General features: G+C 48.6%; 1 protein-coding gene and 1 long non-coding RNA gene across 2 annotated transcripts; one reads left to right on the forward strand and one right to left on the reverse strand.

Annotated features, from left to right (window-relative positions):
* Positions 1 to 5,266: 5,266 nt before the first annotated feature.
* Positions 5,267 to 12,574, reverse strand: LOC118147191 (tubulin alpha-3 chain). Its single transcript, XM_035271521.2, has 5 exons — positions 12,499 to 12,574; positions 10,598 to 10,820; positions 9,519 to 9,667; positions 8,213 to 8,893; positions 5,267 to 5,650 (listed from the first exon to the last, which is right to left on the reverse strand). Exons 1-5 carry the CDS (start codon positions 12,499 to 12,501, stop codon positions 5,354 to 5,356), a joined length of 1,353 nt encoding a protein of 450 aa, XP_035127412.1. The 5' UTR covers positions 12,502 to 12,574; the 3' UTR covers positions 5,267 to 5,353.
* A 225-nt stretch (positions 12,575 to 12,799) lies between these two features.
* On the forward strand, positions 12,800 to 18,011 carry LOC118147192 (uncharacterized). Its single transcript, XR_004733322.3, has 3 exons — positions 12,800 to 12,869; positions 12,967 to 13,176; positions 17,704 to 18,011. It is a non-coding gene; the product is annotated as an uncharacterized LOC118147192 (long non-coding RNA).
* Positions 18,012 to 18,654: the final 643 nt, after the last annotated feature.

Raw genomic sequence — 18,654 nt, forward strand, 5'->3', positions numbered from 1 at the left:
CAAAGTGTTGAGATTACAGGTGTGAACCACCATGCTCAGCCTGCAAGTTCTTTTTATTATGTCTGGAAACTTTTCTGTATGTCTGAAATTATTTCAAAATAAAAAGTTAACTCGGTGGGGTGACTTGTACCTGTTAATTCTAGCTACTTGGGAAGCTGAGGCAGGAGAATTTCTGAGGCCCGGAGTTCAAGACCAGCCTGGGCAACACAGTGAGGCCCCCCCATCTCTCTATTATAGTTCTTCTTTTTGAGACAGAGTCTAGCTCTGTCACTAGGCTGGAGTGCAGTGGCGTGATCTCAGCTCACTGCCACCTCTGCCTCCCAGGCTCAAGCGATTCTCCTGTCTCACCCCCCTGAGTAGGTGCGACTACAGGCATGCAGCATCACACCCAGCTAATTTTTGCATTTTTAGTAGAGATGGTGTTTCACCATGTTGGCCAGGATGATGTCAATCTTTTGACCTCATGATCTGCCTGCCTTGGCCTCCCAAAGTGCTGGGATTACAGGCATGAGGCACTGTACCTGGCCACTTTTCTTTTTAAATTAGCTGGCTGTGGTGATGCATGCCTGTAGTCACTGAGGTGAGAGGATGGTTTGAGTGATCATTGAGCCACTGCACTCCAGTCTGTGCAACAGAGTAAGACCCTGTCTTTAAAAAACATAATGGCTAGGCCAGGTGCAGTGGCTCACTCCTGTAATCCCAGCACTTTGGGGGGTCAAGGCAGGTGGGCTCAGGAGTTTGAGACCAGTCTGGGCAACATACTGAGACCACATCTCTATAAAAAATAAAATAAATCAGCCAGGTGTGGTGGCACTTGTCTATAGTTTCAACTATTTGGGAAGCTGAGGTGGGAGGATTGCTTGAGCCTGAGAAGTTGAGGTTACAGTGAGGCAAGATCACGCTGTTGCATTCCAGCCTGGGTAACAGAGCAAGACTCCATCTCAAACAACAACAACAATAAAAAAAACCCTGACAGTGATTGAGATAGGAGGAAGCTTCAGATCCCAGAAAGCGGCAAGGGTTACATGTGGTAGAACAGGAGGGGTCAGCAGGACCCCACAGGTGTGAGCTGGGGTGGTGGGAGGTGGGTGGTGGGCAAGGCAGAGTGCTGTCCAGGTGCTGTTAGGCCTGAGGCAAGATGAGGGAGGTAGGGGGCACAGTCAAGATGTATGCAGGGGTTGTGGCACTGGGAACGCTGGCATAGAGGGGCTGGGAGGATCAGGGGGTGCCGTCTGAGTGAATGGGGGCTCCGGGAGAAGCAGGAGGAAGCCCCTAGCACAAGGACAGGAGTGGCATGGAGTACTGGGCCCTTCAGGGTCATGTGCTCCTTGAAGGCTCTGTCCTGGAAGCATATCCCAGGACCAGTCCTATGGGCTGGGTGACAGAAGGCCAGGACATAAGAGCACGGAGGCCCTATGGGAATATAGGGAAACCTGGGGAGGAGGTGGAGGAGAGGGGTGGACGTGGGGCCACACAGGAATGTGCTGCAGAGTGAGAAGCAGAGGCCACGGATGGAATGCCAAGAGATCTCTGAGGCCCGCATGTTACAGCATCTGACCACATGGAGCTCCAGCTGCCCTGGTAATGGCAGAATCTGGGGTGAAGAACATAAGGGGTCTTGTTGGAGTGATCCAGCTGGGGGGCATGGAGGCCCCAGATTTCCCACAGGACTTGGGTGTGGAGTTCTCCAGGCCATGGGCCTGCCTCTGTGAGCTGCAGTAGGTGCCTTAGGTTTCTGGACGCCTGTCCCCCAGCCACCTAGATGGCCTGTAGGGACCATCACCACTAGTCTCACTCGTACCCACAGGGAGGGGAAAACAGAAGACCCCAGAAGCACAGAGGGGCGATGCTTGTCATGGTGATGGTCTGGAGTCACTGAGGGAAAAATAAATTTAGTCAAGCATTCTCTGTTTAGGTTTAGGGAAACTATACATTTAAAAAGGTTGTCCAGAGCATGTAAGATAGACGTTTGGAGTGTGAAAGCTGTGATCACGTCTCACATGAGCTGTGCTGCCTGATATAGGAACCATAAGCCACACATGGCTGGGGTGGTCACTGCACTGTATGTGTTATGCACAGGAGATGCCAAAGGACTGGTACAAGAGGTAATGCAAAAACCCCACCACACCTTGGGAGGCCAGGACTGGTGGATCTCTTGAGTTCAACAGTTCAAAACCAGCAAGGGAAACACAGTGAGGCCCCATACCTACAAAAAATATAAAAATTAGCAGGGCATGGTGGTGCACATCTGTGCTACTTGTGAGGCTGAAGTGGGAGTATTGCTTGAGCCCGAGAGGTCGAGGTTGCATTGAGCTGTGAATGCACAACTGCATTCCAGCCTGGGCAACAAGTGAGACCCTGTTTCAAAAACAAACAAAAAACCCAAAAGTAAATGAGCTGGATGTGGTGGCTCACACCTGTAATCTCAACATTTGGGGAGACTGAGGCAGGAGGATCACTTGAAGCTAGGAGTTTGAGACCAGCCTGGGCAAAATACCAAGACCCCATATCTACAAATACACACAGAACAACAAGAACAAAAGTGAATGCAACATCTTATGAATGACTTATGTAGTGATTACATATTGAAATAATATGTTAGATATTTTAGATTAATTAAGGTATTTGATTTAATCCTGCATTTTCATTTACTTTATCATCTAAAGGGAGCTGGAGGTGCCTCTGGAGGAGCCAGGGTCCACGGTGTCTCAGACACAGGAGCCTCCACCCTCATGGTGAAATTGAAGTGACACAATGAATCCCTAGACACCCAGTTGCATGTTTTCTCCAAGAACATAGTTTCCAATTGCAGGTTATTTGACTAAACTTGTTAAGAGGCCAGGGAAGAAACAGGATTGACGCTGGGTGTTCTGTTGGCTGAACCCTTGTCTGGAGTCAGCCCAAAGTGATGGCAGGGGAATTCCTGCAAGGGACTGCCCTAAACCTTCCCAGAATGAGAGCCAGCTGAGGTTCCAAAGGAAAAGCACTTAATGCCAGGGTAGTCAGTCCAAAGCATTTGTTAGGGAAACTTATATACAGAGGGGGATGCAGTGTGGTCTCATGAGGGACAGTCAGAAACAGGTTCTGCCTAAGCATGCCACGGTGAGTGGGGAGTGGAGTTTATGTGAAGATGCAAGGAATTTGGCTGGGGCAGGGCCAGTTTCCACATGCTTAGCAACACATCAGCTCTTTCAGTGTTTCAGGCAACAACCTAGCCATGTTTATCAGTGTCTGGGAAGATGCAAGGCCCCAGACAGGGTTTGAGCCTGCAGGGGAACATGCAACTGACCAGGTCACAGAGCAGTCAAAGCACTATGTCAGGCAGGACAAAGGAAAAGCTGGGGGGATGAAATGTGATCCAATACTGTGAGTCAAGCAGAGCCCATGGGGCAGACCCTGCCAGGTCAGAGCAGAGGAGAACCCTGGCCAAGGCGCTCCGCATGGGGGACTGTGACCCCACAGGCAAGCCTGCTACCCAGGCATGTTTGTCCCCTGGAGGGTCCTCTCAGTAAGTTTTGCTGATGCTGTCAACACCCTGAGCCTATAGAAATCCATCCCATTAAAATAAAGCTCTGGCTCAAGTGTGATTCCAGATCTTTCTTGGCTATCTTCACGAAAAAGAGTAAAGTAAGCAAATTACAAATCAAAGAAACTCTGACCAGTGGTCTTCATCTGAATGAGACTCTCTGGTGGTCAGAAGGAAAGTCTCAAGCATTCAGACCATAGCAGGAACCCAGTCATGGAATCTGGTAGCTTTACCCGAGTAAGAGGCTTGACCACTGTTTGCTGTACTCAAGGTAGGTAGGAAACAATGTAAGAGTTTCCAAAATCAAAATCAGAAACCTGATTCCAGGACTTGGTGGCTCCAATACTTGCTGCCTGTCACTGTCTGGGGCAGCTCAGATGTACGGAGCATGAACACACCTGGAGGTTGAGGCAGTGAGTCCCAGAACCATCAGGGCAGACCAGGTTTGCAGTCCAGGCCACGTGTGGACCTTTCTCTAAATGGACCCCTGGCATGTGTCTTCAAAATTTTCCCTTGGCAGTGTGTTCTATGCATGGCTTGGCTCCTGGGACACATCCCAAAGGGTCCCCTGCACACTGCCAAGGGCTTCTGGGCATGACCTGTCTTTAGCGGTTCTGAGCCTCAGGACTCGGGGCTGATGCAGGGCCTCTAGCTGAAGCAGCTTTGATGGAAATGAGTAGACACAAATGTCGCTCAAGGAGCATGAGTACAGCAGGTGCTGCAGTTATGGGGCTTGCCTATTCCTAATTATTGTGCTTTGTCTCCTCAGGGAGACACAAAGCAGCACCGCCCTTGAGGGAGTGCTGGCCCTGGCGGAACACAGTGGCTGCAAAGGATCCAGCCACAGGATGCTGCACCAGCCCAGAGCTACCAGGCTGCCCAAGAGGGGCAGGCGTGGGAAGAGCCCTACATGGGGCAACACCTAGGATGGGGCAGAGACTTGTCACATCACTGTCCCAGCAAAAGCTATGTTTGTCTCCTTCAATTGATAAACCTTTCTGAGATGCAGAGGGTCCAGGTCAGATGTTCCGTACCATTTTTTGATATTAAGGCACAGACTTAAAATGAAGTTTTTCTGCTGGCCCTGCTTGTGCCACAGCTGAACTAACCAGGTCCCTTCACCATGGGTCAACTTCCTGGACCCGATTTGGGTTCTGAGAAAAGGTATCTGGATTGCCAGGTCTTTTATAAGCATGTTAACAAGTTTCACTTGAAGTGAAAGGTGGCAGATTTTCTATCAAGATGGCTGACTGACAGTGCTGAGAGGCGGGGTGTGTTGTGACCTTCTGTGGGTCATGATTGCTGTGCAGAACTCAGTAACACTCTTTCCCCCCGCCGAGCTGTCCTGACCTTACATATTTGATGCACAGTTTTAGGGATTTCATGGATAAGCTGCATCCACAGACCTCAGATTTAAACACTCAGGTTCTAAGCTTTTCTTTTTAGCCAGCAATAGAGAAGACCCACCAATAGAGAAGCTGAAAAATTGCAAATTTACTTGAAAACCCTGATTCAGCTTTCCTAGAATTTAGGAAATCTATGCACTGAATACTTGGATTTGAAGAAACACTGTTTTCCCCTGGTCAAGTTACTTCCGTGGCAGCTCCGTAAGTATGTGTATGGTACTGCTGTACCCAACCCCACACCAGGACAGGCTGACACGCCACTGGCTGTCCATGCAAGCTCTGGGGTCCCACCTGCTCCTATAGGCAGAGCTAAACAGCACAATACACAGACATCTTGGTTTTATATGGAACCTTTAATTGCAATCAACTTGAAAATTGCCATGCTTGGGGAGGGCAGGGGAGAACCCATGACACCCTCCCCTCAGTATTCTTCGACTTCTTCAGCCTCAGCTTCCACGGAATCCATGCCCACCTCTTCATAATCCTTCTCCAGAGCTGCCAGGTCCTCTCGTGCCTCGGAGAACTCTCCCTCCTCCATGCCTTCCCCCACGTACCAGTGCACAAAGGCCCGCTTGGCATACATGAGATCAAACTTATGGTCCAGGCGGCCCCAGGCCTCTGCGATGGCTGTGGTGTTGCTCAGCATGCACACAGCCCGCTGCACCTTGGCCAGGTCTCCCCCAGGGACCACCGTGGGGGGCTGGTAGTTAATGCCGACCTGCCGGAGAATGGGAAGAAGGCAGTCTGTGAAACTTATATCAAACCTAGAAATGGTGCTACTTTTCCTCAATCAGGAGACACCCTTTAAGTGACCAGGTGAATGCTCAGTTCAGATCACAAATGTCACTAAGCCCTTCTCTGTGCCAGGCAGGGTGACATTCCAGATGAGGAATAAAGAGAAAGGAACCTTAGAGGTAGCCACCCTGACAGGACCCCAAGCTGCCTGAAGGGCTGTGTCCTAGCAACTATGATATGTTAGACAGTCTTCCCTCTGAAAATGTAGGCTGATTGTCTTCTTTGTAGATTACAATGAAATTCTATAGCCACACTTTTCCCACCCAGATAGATTCAGAGTACACAGCTCTTCCTCATTTCTCAGGGGAGATCATACCTTCTGCTGACTCACCAAAGAAGTCACTGAGGATATGCAAAGGTGACAGATGATGAGTCAAGAGTCATGTGAATGCTACTACCACAGCAGCAGAAAGTGGTCCACATGCCTCCTTCGGTAGGGGGATGACATTCCAAGGTGGGGACCCAAGGGGGAAGCATTCCACGTTTCAGAACTTGGGAATAACATGACCTGAGGTCCTGGCTGCAGTGCATGGGGTGTAGAGCAGGGGCCAGCAAACTTGTTCTATAAATGACAAGCCAGGTGTGGTGGCTCAAGTCTGTAATTCTAGCATTTTGGGAGGCCAAGTCTGGCAGATTGCTTGAGATCAGGAGTTTGAGACCAGCCTGGCCAAATGGCAGAACCCTAATATATCTAATAAAAATTCAAAACTTGGCCAGCTATGGTGGCTAATACCTGTAATTCAGCACTTTGAGAGGCTGAGCAGGGTGGATCACCTGAGGTCAGGCATTTGACACCAGCCTGGCCAACATGGTAAAACCCCATCTGTACTAAAAATACAAAAATTAGCCAGGCATGGTGGCAGGTGCCTATAGATTCCAGCTACTCAGGAGGCTGAGGCAGGAGAATTGCTGGAACCCAGGAAGTGGCAGTTGCGGTGAGCAGAGATCACACCACTGCACTCCAGTCTGGGTGACAGCACTCTGTCTAAACAAACAAACAAAAAGCCAAGGTCATACAAATTCTAGGCCTTATAGGTCACATAACCTCTGTCACACCTACCCCACTCTTCTGTTAGATAGCAAAATCAATTTGCAAATGAATGGGTGTTGTGGCTGTGTCCAGATAAAGCCCTTACTTACAAAATTAGGCAGCTAGTCCAACAGCTGTGTTAACCCCTGAAGGAGAGGAAGAGACAGCCAGAGTAGGAAATTCCAGTCAGAGCTGACTGCAGTAGTCTTTCTAGAGGCAGTGGGGGTCTGAGCCAGGGGTGGCAGGAAAAGCACAGCACAAGAACATACAGGTCCAATAGAGAGATGCGGGAAGAATTTAGTAACCAACTATTGGAAAAGCCCAAAGAAGACAGCAAGGTCTCTTTTGTGTGTCAGTGGAAGGTGGGGACAGACTTTGTGTCTGAGGGAAACCCAGGCCAAAATTACTAGGCTTTACAGGAGAGAAATAAAGCTGTTTTTTTTTTGAGACCATCTCACTCTGTCACCCAGACAATGGTGGGATCTTTGCTCATTGCAACCTCTGCCCTCCAGGCTCAAGCGATCCTCCCACCTCAGCCTTCTGGGACCACAGGTGCACACCACCACACCTGGCTATTTTTTTTGTTTTTTTGGTAGAGGCAGGGTCTTGCCATGTTGCCAAGGCTGTTCTCAAACTCCTCAGTAGAACCAATCTGCTTGGCTTCCCAGAGAGCTGGGATTACAGGTGTGAGCCACTGCTCCTTTTGCTGTTTTCATCACAAAGACTCATTCTTTCTTTAACTCAAACACTGCATAAGACAGTGAAAGAGTTAGTGAAACAGTTTCTAGTAATAGCCAAGTTAAGACAAAATATATACACCATCCACATGATTCCCCAAAATGCCCATAAATTTCTAAGTTTGACTTACCTTTTTCACATGAATTCTGCCACCCACGAAAGGGCACAAACATCCTTTAGAGAATGCCTAATTCTTAAAACAAAAAACAAAACAAACAACAACAAAAACTGGGCACGGTGTCTCATGCCTGTAATCTTAGCACTTTGGGAGGCTGGGGCGGGTGGATCACTTGAGCCCAGGAGTTTGAGGCCAGCTGGGCAACATAGTGAAAAACCCCATCTCTATGAAAAATAAAAGAATTAGCTGGGTGTGGTGGTGCATGTGTGTGGTCCCAGGTACTTGACACAAACACTCCCGAAAATTAGCCGGGCATGGTGGCAGATGCCTATAATTCCAGCTACTTGAGAGGCTGATGGAGACTGCAGTGAGCTGACATCACACCACTGCATTCCAGCTGGAGTGACAGAGCTAGACTCTGTCTCCAAAAAAAAGAGACATCGCTGAATTCTTACTCTGATTCACTAATTTATGCCCATGTACCTAGCCCATGGTACAGGGGTAGGCTCCCCAAAGGATGTGGGCCTTCAGGGATAGCATTATTCTGCGTGTCTGCTGCTTGCTGAAAGGCACAAGGACTTCACATCACCCAGCCATACCTTAAATCCAGTCGGGCACCAATCCACAAACTGGATGGTGCGCTTGGTCTTGATGGTGGCGATGGCTGCATTGACATCTTTTGGGACCACGTCCCCCCGGTACAACATGCAGCAGGCCATGTACTTGCCATGGCGAGGGTCACACTTGACCATCTGATTGGCTGGCTCGAAGCAAGCATTGGTGATCTCGGCCACGGACAGCTGCTCATGGTAGGCCTTCTCAGCTGAGATGACCGGGGCATAGGTGGCCAGGGGGAAGTGGATGCGGGGGTATGGCACTAGGTTGGTCTGGAATTCTGTCAAGTCCACATTCAGGGCCCCATCAAATCGCAGGGAGGCTGTGATGGAGGACACGATCTGCCCAATCAGACGATTGAGGTTGGTGTATGTGGGACGCTCGATGTCCAGGTTGCGCCGACATATGTCATAGATGGCTTCGTTGTCGACCATGAAGGCGCAGTCAGAATGTTCCAGGGTTGTGTGGGTGGTCAGGATGGAGTTGTAGGGCTCTACCACTGCTGTGGAGACCTGGGGTGCTGGGTAAATGGCAAACTCTAGCTTGGACTTCTTGCCATAATCCACTGAGAGCCGCTCCATGAGTAGAGATGCAAACCCAGAGCCAGTGCCGCCCCCAAAGCTGTGGAAGATGAGGAAGCCCTGTAGTCCTGTACACAGATCTGCCTGAGAGAAACCAGACGATGTGAGCCAATGCCCTTGGAAGCCACACCACTAACCTCTAACAAGCCAGGGCCATTTCTCTTTGCCTCTGAAGAGTTGATGTGGATTCAAATCATCCATAATAAACACACATTACACTTTGAAGCAAAGAAAGCAGACAAAGATCTACGGACAAATCACCATGCATACTTAGAGTAAGACACCTGCAGACTCAGTGGGACTCAAGATGCTGATCTGTTTCCTTTTTTGAGACAGTCTCACCCTGTTGCCCAGGCTGGAGTGCAGTGGTGTGATTTTGGCTCACCGCCACCTCCATCTCCTGGATTCAAGCCATTCTCCTGTCTCAGTTTCCCAAGTAGCTGGGACTACAGGCATGCCCCACCATGCCTGGCTAATTTTTGTACTTTTAGTAGAGATGGGGTTTCACCATGTTGGCCAGGCTGGTCTCAAACTTCTGACCTTAGGTGATCTGCCCACCTTGACCTCTCAAAGTGCTGGGATTACAGGTGTGAGCCACTGTGCCTGGTCAAGGTGCTGGTCTAAGTTTTGACAAAATGACCTTCCCTTCACAATCCAAGACCTACCCTCCCATGCAGGACAATGTCCAAATGAAGCCTTCTCTTCTTACCAGTTTGCGGATCCGGTCCAGGACCAGGTCGACGATCTCCTTGCCGATGGTGTAATGGCCTCTGGCATAATTATTGGCTGCATCTTCCTTCCCGGTTATCAGCTGCTCCGGGTGGAAGAGCTGCCTGTAAGTCCCTGTGCGCACTTCATCTACAAAAGAGATCATGTGTGCTGTGAATCTATAAGGCCTGTATTCACCAAGATGGATACATTCCGGGACTGTTCACTTTCTATAAAGTATGCTGTTCAAAGTACATGACCTACATGTCGTTAAGTCAACAGTGGCAGGGTCTGGTAGAAAATGTTTCTGTGTGATAACCAAACTGCAAGTATAATTTATGACTCTAGAAGTTAAACTCAGCTTGCAGTATAAATGTCAGCATGACCAGTTCCCAGTGAAGGGAAATAAGCTCTAGCACCCCCCAACACAGGTAATTCTACAGGTACATAATCCTCTCCTACATCAAAGGCTGTAAGTTAGAAATTTTTACAAACTTGGCAGCCACCAGGTTAGTATGACTTCTTCAGGGCAGTCCCATAGGGCACCCTGTGTGGCCTGGGCCCCTATGAGCTTTTAGGTCACATTGTCATCTCCTGGTGGGCCACTGAAAGGTGCTGGCTCTTTGCAGCTCCCCTTGTAAACTACGTCGGGCTTCTAATCTGGAGGAAGCAAATGGCTGTTCTGTCCTTAACCTTCTATGCCTGAGACCTGCAGGTCAAGACTCTTGTGCACCAGTGAAAGAGAGTGCACAGCATTCAGGAGGGAACAAATGCTGCTGTGCCCTGTACATGGGGCCACCTAAACAGGGCTGAGGCAGCCATGAGGGAATCACTCCACAGCCCATCTTACTGCTGGCAAAGCATCGTTTCCCTGTAGGTCAGGTCTTCCTAAATTAGAAGCTGAGTGTCACAGACACTTTCAACATAAACCCTTCAGTTTCTCTGTTAACAATGCCATAGGCATATGCTCGTCTATCCCATCCTTTCTGCAGGAGGATTCAAAGGAGCCCACACGGGGCTTTACTGATAAGGCTCTCCCACCCTCCCAGGAAACCTGCCATCCAGTGCCCACACACCTACCGACCACAGTGGGCTCCAGGTCCACAAACACTGCTCTGGGCACGTGCTTGCCAGCCCCAGTCTCACTGAAGAATGTGTTGAAGGAGTCGTCTCCACCACCGATGGTTTTATCACTTGGCATTTGACCATCAGGCTGAATTCCATGTTCAAGACAGTACAGCTCCCAGCAGGCATTGCCGATCTGGACCCCTGCCTGCCCCACATGGATAGAGATACACTCGCGCTGTGAACCAGAACATAAATGTGAGCCCACTTATTTCAGGGCAACTTGAAACTGTATGACATGCAAAATATTCTAGTTTAGTGTTTGTATGGTGCATCAGTGTCTGGTGCTTTTGTAACTAATATTTCCTAGGAAGATTAGGAGACTGACCTCTTTATCCCTGTGAAAACTTGCTCTAAACCATCCTAATACTATGATCCAGAGGTAACCCTAGAACCTAATGTTTGCCATTACACAAAAATTAGGTCCTTTTAAAACCTGGAAGTCATGTAATGTCAATAATCAACCCCACATTATAGCCAGTCACAGTAATTCTCTGGGTAATCCCTCCTCGGCCCCTTGCTGATCAACTGCCGTGGGTGACCTGAATCCCTTCATCAAGGCCACACTTTTGGCAGGTGGCCCTCTACATAAAGCTACCCTCTCAATATTTTTGTAATCACGCCCTCCCTCCACCCCTTGAAGCCTAGTAGTGTAATGGCTCCCAGATGTCATCAGTGCTGGGACACTGCACTGTCCTTTGGTGGTTTCTTTAAGTGCTGCCAAGTAGGGTGTGGTTGCTCATCCCAGCACTTTGGGGCATTGAGGCAAGAGGATTGCTTGGGACCAGTTTGAGATCAGTCTGGGCCTACGAAAAATTTAAACATTAGCCAGGTGTGGTGGTACACACCTGTGGTCCCAGCTACTCAGTAGGCTGAGGCAGGAAGATTGTTGGAGCCCAGGGGTTCAAGGCTGCAGGGAGCTGAGATCCCACAACTGTGCTCCAGTCTGGGCAATAGAGCTGTTGTTGAGCCCGGTCTCAGAGGAAAAACAAAAAGGAGAGATAACTGACAAGCCACAGCAATGGCTATTTAGACTTGTGACTTGTTGGGTTTTGGGAGTCTGTTCTTTATGTTAATGGGTTACTTTTATTTTCTTCCTTTTTTGAGGTAGGGTCTCTGTCACCCAGGCTGGAGTGCAGTGGCACCATCATGACTCAGTGCAGCCTCTAAGTCCTGGGCTCAGCTGATCCTCCCACCTCAGCCTCCCCAGTAGCTGGAACCCCAGGTCCACACCATTACACTCGGGGAATGTTCATATTTTTAGTAGAGAGGGGGTTTTGCCACCTTGGCCAGGCTGGTCTCAAAATCCTGAACTCTGTGGCTCCACAACCCCCACCCCCACACCGTGCCGCCCACCTCGACCTCCCCAGGAGCGGGCTTTCCAGACATGAGCCACCATGCCTGGCCCACAGTGTTGTTTTTAGGCGAATCAGGCAATATTTCAGTAGTGTCTGAGCTTTAATTCCTAATCTGACCAATGTCCACAGTCCCAACCCCCTTCAGCAAAGGCTTCTGGGCTCCCGAGTCATTTCCAGTAGCACAGAGACATTTGGAGACTGGAAAGCCAGAGCAGCGCCCTCCAGTCTTCAGGAGGTGACACCACGTTTGCTCTCTGCGGGGCTGGACACCGTCAATGGTCCCCATCCACCGAGTCAAGGCCATCAGCCTCCTTTAAAACAAAAGCCGCCGTCCCTGCCCTAGGACCCACAGACCCAGGAAACGATCTCGTGTCCTCATGCCCCGCCCTGGGCCTCATGTCCTTCTTGGCCTCCTCTCCGCACCCAGGACCACAACAGCATCCCTCCCTCCACCCTTCTGCCTGGGCGTCTGCCAGGTGGGAGTGAGCCGGGCCTTACCATGGTGAGCTCTGCAGCTGCAGCCCAGTGCTACTGCTTGACCTCAACCGCTGCTGCCACTGCGCACCCAACGGCTGATGCAACCGCGCACCCAACGGCAGTCTCTTGCAGCGCACACTGCCCAGGATTGGTCCACCAGTGCCAGGTTGCCATTGGTCCAGAGCTCCTGGAAGGCAGGCGGAGGCCCAGATCCCAGTTACGATTGGCCATACTCAACACACGTAGTGGGGATGTCCTCTGATTGGATGCAGTGTTGGCGGGAAGGCAGCTACGTCATTGAAGGCGGTGCCAGGGCTGAGGCATTTCCGGGCATCCTCTGACCCGGATTGGAGCAGCTACCTAGCCTTTGTTGATCATGCATTGCCTTGCAGGTAAGCTCCCAGCCTGTGAGTGGCTTGACCATGACCTTACACTGCTGCCTGCTGCCTGGTTGCCCCAGGCCTGCTCTTATGGATGTGCTTTATTCAGATCTTTGCAAACAGGACCGCCTTTGAGAAGCCTTCTTGCTGTCTACCCAAGTCACAGCTGCACCGCAATCATCCCCCATTCCCACCCAGCACCAGGAAGTGGAAGGATTCCAACACTTTTGTGATCTAAAAGGAAAAAGCGGGCTGATTGCAGTGACTCACACCTGTGATCCCAGAGCCTGGGGAGGCAGAGGCTGGCGGATCACTTGAGGTCAGGAGTTTGAGAGTTGCCTGGCCAACATGGCGAAGCCCCGTCCCTACTAAAAATACAAAAATTAACTGGGTGTGTGTGGTGACACCTGCCTGTAGTTTCAGCTACTCGGGAGGCTGAGTCAGGATAATTGCTTGAACCCGGAAGGTGGAGGTTGCAGTGAGCCAAGATCATGCCACTGCACTCCAGCCTGGGTGACAGAGAGAGACTCTGTCTCGGAAAAAATAAGAAAAAGAAAAGGAAGAAGCTGAGGTAAAATTAATATAGGTGCAGTGATTGGGCCAGGCACAGTGGCTTAGGCCTGTAATTCCAGTGCTTTTGAAGGCCACCTCGGGAAGATCCCTTGACCAGCCTGGGCAACGTGGTGAGACCCACCCTGCCCCCATTTCTACAAAAGTATATATTAAAAAAATCAGCGGGGCATGGTGGCGGGCGCCTGTAATTCCAGCTATTTGGGAGACTGAGGCACGAGAATCTGCTCGGGCCCGGGAGGTGGAAGTTGCAGTGAGCCATGCCACTGCACTCCAGCCAGGGCAACAGAGGGAGACTCTATCTCAGAGAAAAGAAATAGAGTTTATTTGGGCCCGGTTTGAGAATTGCAACCCTGGAGATGCAAGTTACCTTAATATACTCTTATTAGCAGCAGTTGCAAGTGGGTTGTTAAAGGGAAGAAAGGGCAGTTCATAAGTTGTTTACCAATAATTTTTAAAATGGAGATGGAGTCTTGCTGTGTTGCCCAGGCTGGTCTTGAATCCTGGCCTGAAGAGATCTTCCCACCTTGGCCGGCCTGGTCAGAGGAATTTATATTAAAATAACATAAGCTATTTATTGGCTCTACGTTGCCTTCTGTATCACAAATTCCAGGAACAGGAAGCTAAATGGGTTAAGCCAATCCAGAACAAAATGTCTTTAAACAGTCACCCCCAGGAATGGGTATGAGGTGTGTGATTGAAGTCCCATATCCCTGTCTCTCTGGGCCTGATACATTCTGCACACCTCACATAACTCACAGTGCTTGGAGCATGTTTTCTTTTCTCATTTCTCTAGTGAGAGGGAGTGAGTTTATGGCCACCAGAAATGGGAAAGGCACAGCCCTGTCCTGGTAAGAGCAGACTAGGGACCCGATACCCATTCTGGAGGAGTTTGGAACAGTCACATGATTCTTCTTTCTTTGTTTATTATTTATTTATTTTTTGGACACTGGTTCTCACCATGTTGATCAGGCTGGACTCAAAACTCTGGGCTCAAGTGATCCTTCTGTCTCAGCCTTCCTTGTAGGCTGGGACTCCGGGTGTGTGACTCCTTCCAATTTTATTCTTCTACTCCTAAAGATAATCTTAGTGTGTATTCAGTTCTGAGGAAAGCACAGGAGACGTGCTGGCTTACCCCAGCTCATCACCAGAATGGAGCATCGCATTCTGGCATCTCCCTCCAGGGTGGTCAAACAGGCCCTTAACTTTCCCTCCTGAGAGGAGAGCAGGGAAGAGAGGGAGCTCCCCCAGTGGGATGTGACACATGATGTCTAAGAGTTGAGAGTTTGATGTGGGCCAAGGGGTGCTCCGAACAGTGCAGTCAGGTCTGCCCTTAGAAGGATGCTTTGGCACAAGGAGGAAGGGCAGGGAGGGGGTTCTGCAGAGAGCCAGGGAAACCAGAGGAGGAAACTGGTCCCCTTCCTCTCCTCCCCAGAAGGGTGAATTCTTCCATCTTAGTCAGTTCTGGGTGCGCTCAAAAAATGCAATTGACTGAGTGGCTTAGCAACAGAGTTTTATTTTCTCACAGTTCTAGAGGCTAAAAGTCCCAGAGGCCTCTCTTCCTGGCTTGCACACAGCCACTTTCTTATAATGTCCTCCCACTGGGGGTGGGGAGAGGTGGCACCCAAGCTCTCTGGTCCCTTATAAGGACACAAATCCTGTTGGATCAGGGTCCACCCTTATGACCTCACTTAATCTTCATCATTTCCTTATAGGCCCTGTCCCCGAATACAGTCACATTGGGGATTGGAGCTTCAGTGTCTAATATTGGGGTGGACACAGTTCAGTTCATAATTCTCCCCTTCCTCGGGGCTCCAACCACATCATGCACAGAATTCAGCTGTAGCCCACATCACATGCTGCTCTTCAGTACAGTCATGTGTCCCTCAGAGGCTGGGATATAGTCTCAGAAATGCATCAGGAGGTTTTGTTGATGTGAGAACATCATAGAGTGTACTTAGACCAACCTAGATGGTGCAGCCTACTGCACACCTAGGCCACATGGTACAGCATATTGCCCCTCAGCTACAGACCTGTACAGTAAGGATTTGTGTATCTAAAACCGGAAAAATAAATAAATAAAACCTGAAAAGCTACAGGAAAAATACGGTATTATAATCTTATGGGACCCCTGTTATATAGCCTGTCTGTTGTTGACTGAAATATCATTATATGCCACATGACTGAAATATTTATTTTCCTGATTATAAAAGTAACACATATGCCCAGTAGAGAGTGTGGAAAATTAGCAACAAAATCTCTATTCTGTAAATGACAAAAAAACAGGAAAAATTGAGCCTGGGACATGCCCATTTTTACTGTAAGTTATGATTTCATAACTGACTTGTAGTAAACAGTGTTTCTGGCCCCTAGGTATTGCTGCCTTGTGTATTTTATTTAGTATACAGCACTAAAAAAAATGTGTGAATTATTAAATCCTTGCAATAAGTCAGCTAACAAAGTTTATGTATAGTCGCTATACAGAAAGGAACACAAATTATTTCCTCTTTTGCTCAAATTCAAACAGGCTTGAGTGACAACTTGAGGACAAGGTGACACTTTGCCAAGATTTCATGCAGCAGCTGGTGGGGGGAGGGCAGAGAAGCAGCACGGTGCAGCAGAAGGAGGACCTGCACAAGGCAGGCAGCTCAGTTTTGGGTGAAAAAGGCTTACGAGACTTTGCAGAGTTTTGTAAGGTTGAGTTCACACAGATGTTTAAAGACCTCCTCATGACTCCTGCTCATGGACTGTCCCTGCTGCATGCAGGACACTAGGGCCAAGCCTGGTTCTAGGGCCCCTGCTGTGCCCGGTTGCTGCACAGCCTGTGTCAGCTATCTGAGCTTGGTTCCCAGTTATGGGTGCCTTTTGGCACCCTGTCTATGGCAGGCACCCACTTAACAGTCATATGTCTTGTCCAGTTCATTCAACCCCACAGAGTAAGCAGCACCTCCCCCACCCCACCCATTCCGAATGGGGAACCATGTCTGTGTTATCTACAGTGATACGCTGCACCTGACACCAATGACCTCCCCTTTCTCTCCCCACCATGCCCTCTGGTCTTAGAAGGGGCATCTTAGTGATGAGAGGGAACTGCGAAAGAGACCCATTTGTTAAATGTTGGTGATTCCCCCATCACTCCTTTATAATTGGTTTTTAGTAAGATATATGAAACTTCATGTTCAAATGCCAGTATAGTAATAGCACAATTAGGTTCTGTTTGCTAAAATATATGCATTAATACACTTAAGTCCTTGAATCTGTGGTTTGTGATCTGTCCTCCAAAATGTGCCAGATTTTAAACCCAAATAGCTTCTTAAGATCATCTGTGGTGTCATCCACCTGCATGACTTGTGTGGGAGTGCAGTGTGGGCTGTGTGGCATCTCATTGCTTGATGCAGTCACTATAACTCTGAGCCAGGCCCAGAGAGGTCTGGGGAGGCCTTTCCTCCCTGTGTGGGAGCTGCCCTGCCATCTTGATCCAGGTTGTGTTACTTTCAGTCTTAGTCCTGCATGTGTGACAGTGACTAAACAGCTAGATTGTTGACCAGATTGCCGGCAGGGAGGTCAGGGTCATCAGTGCAGCAAGTGGTAAGGTTGGGTTCTCAGTGCAGCTGATCTCAAAGTAAGTCCTACTTGTCACTCTCCATCCAGGGAAACTTTGATTTAAATATTTTTCTTCTTAATTTTATTTTCTTTCTTTCTTTTTTATTTTTTAAGAGACGAGGTCTCACCATTTTGCCCAGGCGCTGGTCTTGGGCTCAAACGATCCTCCCACCTCAGGCTCCCAAAGTGCTGAGCTTACAGGGGCGAGCCACTGTGCCTGGCCTGATTTAAATCTTAAGCACTTTGTGTGTGTGTATATATATACACACACACACACACACGTATCTTATCTGTTTCTGCTTATGTTTAAGTAACTAGATTGAGTGCCCAAATGCTTTATTCACCTTTGCAGTAATACAGAAGACATCAGGCAGAGGTTGACAATACAGAGCCAGATGTCATGCTGTAAGCTACTCCATGCAGTTGAAGGATCTTTCTTGGTGTGGAGTTGGTGCTCAGCACCTGAGCCTAGGTGGTCTTCCCATTGCATATTGAGCTGGGGTGAGGTGATCACAGGGCTTTTTCCAAGCAGGGGATTTCTCCGATCGGTGGTTTTAATCTGTAACCAGCATTGGCTGTCACTTGTAACTCTTTAGTGTAGTGTAAGACTAAACCTCCAGCCTTCTAGGCCTTTGTTAAGCAAACATAAAACATCTGTAATTTTTTTTTCCAGCAATTGGTCAAAGCTTTAGAGTTACAGAAATCCCAACCCAAAGAACTCAAATATGCCTGTCAGCAGGAAAAGCTGGCCCTGCAGGAGTTCTTGGAGCTCAGTGAGCCATCGCAGAGCTCTGCTCTCAGAAGCAGAAGGTTTGGGACAAGGAGGAGGAGATGGAGGTAGCCATGCAGAAAGTCCACATGATGTTGCAGGAGATACAAAGATCAAGAAGCTCAGAGAGAGGAAGCTGTTTAGACGTTAGATGGTTAATCAATACTATGGTATTGATTAGACTTTTGTACGACCTTAATAAAACATCTTTGAAAACTTGGGCTGCATTATATAAATTACTTTAAAATGGATTCTTAAGTTTTTGTGAAGCCAAGTAAGTTGATCTGGTAGGCATTTATTTTGTTCTCATCCCTCAATATCTATTTGTGAAATTATTAAAAGAGTTTCCTGTGGTGCTAAGTTTTTAAAATTCCCTTTTAAGTAGTAGAGGGTATTTACACTATGCTGTGATATGGCCTGGCCTAAGTGAATAAGAGCACCTGCAGTCCATACAAGGCCGGTGGCAGCAGAAAGGCAAATCACAGCTGAGGATGTTTCAAGCCACTTGCTTTAGACCAGTGCTTCTGAAGCATCTTGACCTTAGCATTCCTTTACACTCTTACAAATTATTTAGGACCCCAAAGAGCTTCTACTTATGTAGATTGCAGCTTTCTGCACCATGGCAGAAATCAAAACAGAATTCTTCCAATACAACAAAAACCCATTATATGTTAGCATAACATTTGTAATTAAAAGTAACTTTTAAAATTTTTTATTGAGAAGAATGGCATCTTTATATATTTTTTTTTTTTTGAGACGGAGTTTCGCTCTTGTTACCCAGGCTGGAGTGCAATGGCGTGATCTCGGCTCACCTCAACCTCCACTTCCTGGGTTCAGGCAATTCTCCTGCCTCAA

Source organism: Callithrix jacchus, chromosome 14 (assembly GCF_049354715.1).
Source record: "Callithrix jacchus isolate 240 chromosome 14, calJac240_pri, whole genome shotgun sequence".
NCBI lineage: Eukaryota > Metazoa > Chordata > Mammalia > Primates > Cebidae > Callithrix > Callithrix jacchus.

Bases quoted from the DNA above. Each gene is read 5' to 3' on its own strand.
- LOC118147191 (XM_035271521.2), bottom strand. The intron at 9,668-10,597 runs GTAGGTGTGTGG...TCTCTTTTGTAG, and splicing joins CCTGGAGCCCACTGTGGTCG to ATGAAGTGCGCACAGGGACT. The intron at 5,651-8,212 runs GTATGGCTGGGT...ATTCTCCGGCAG, and splicing joins GGTGCCCGACTGGATTTAAG to GTCGGCATTAACTACCAGCC.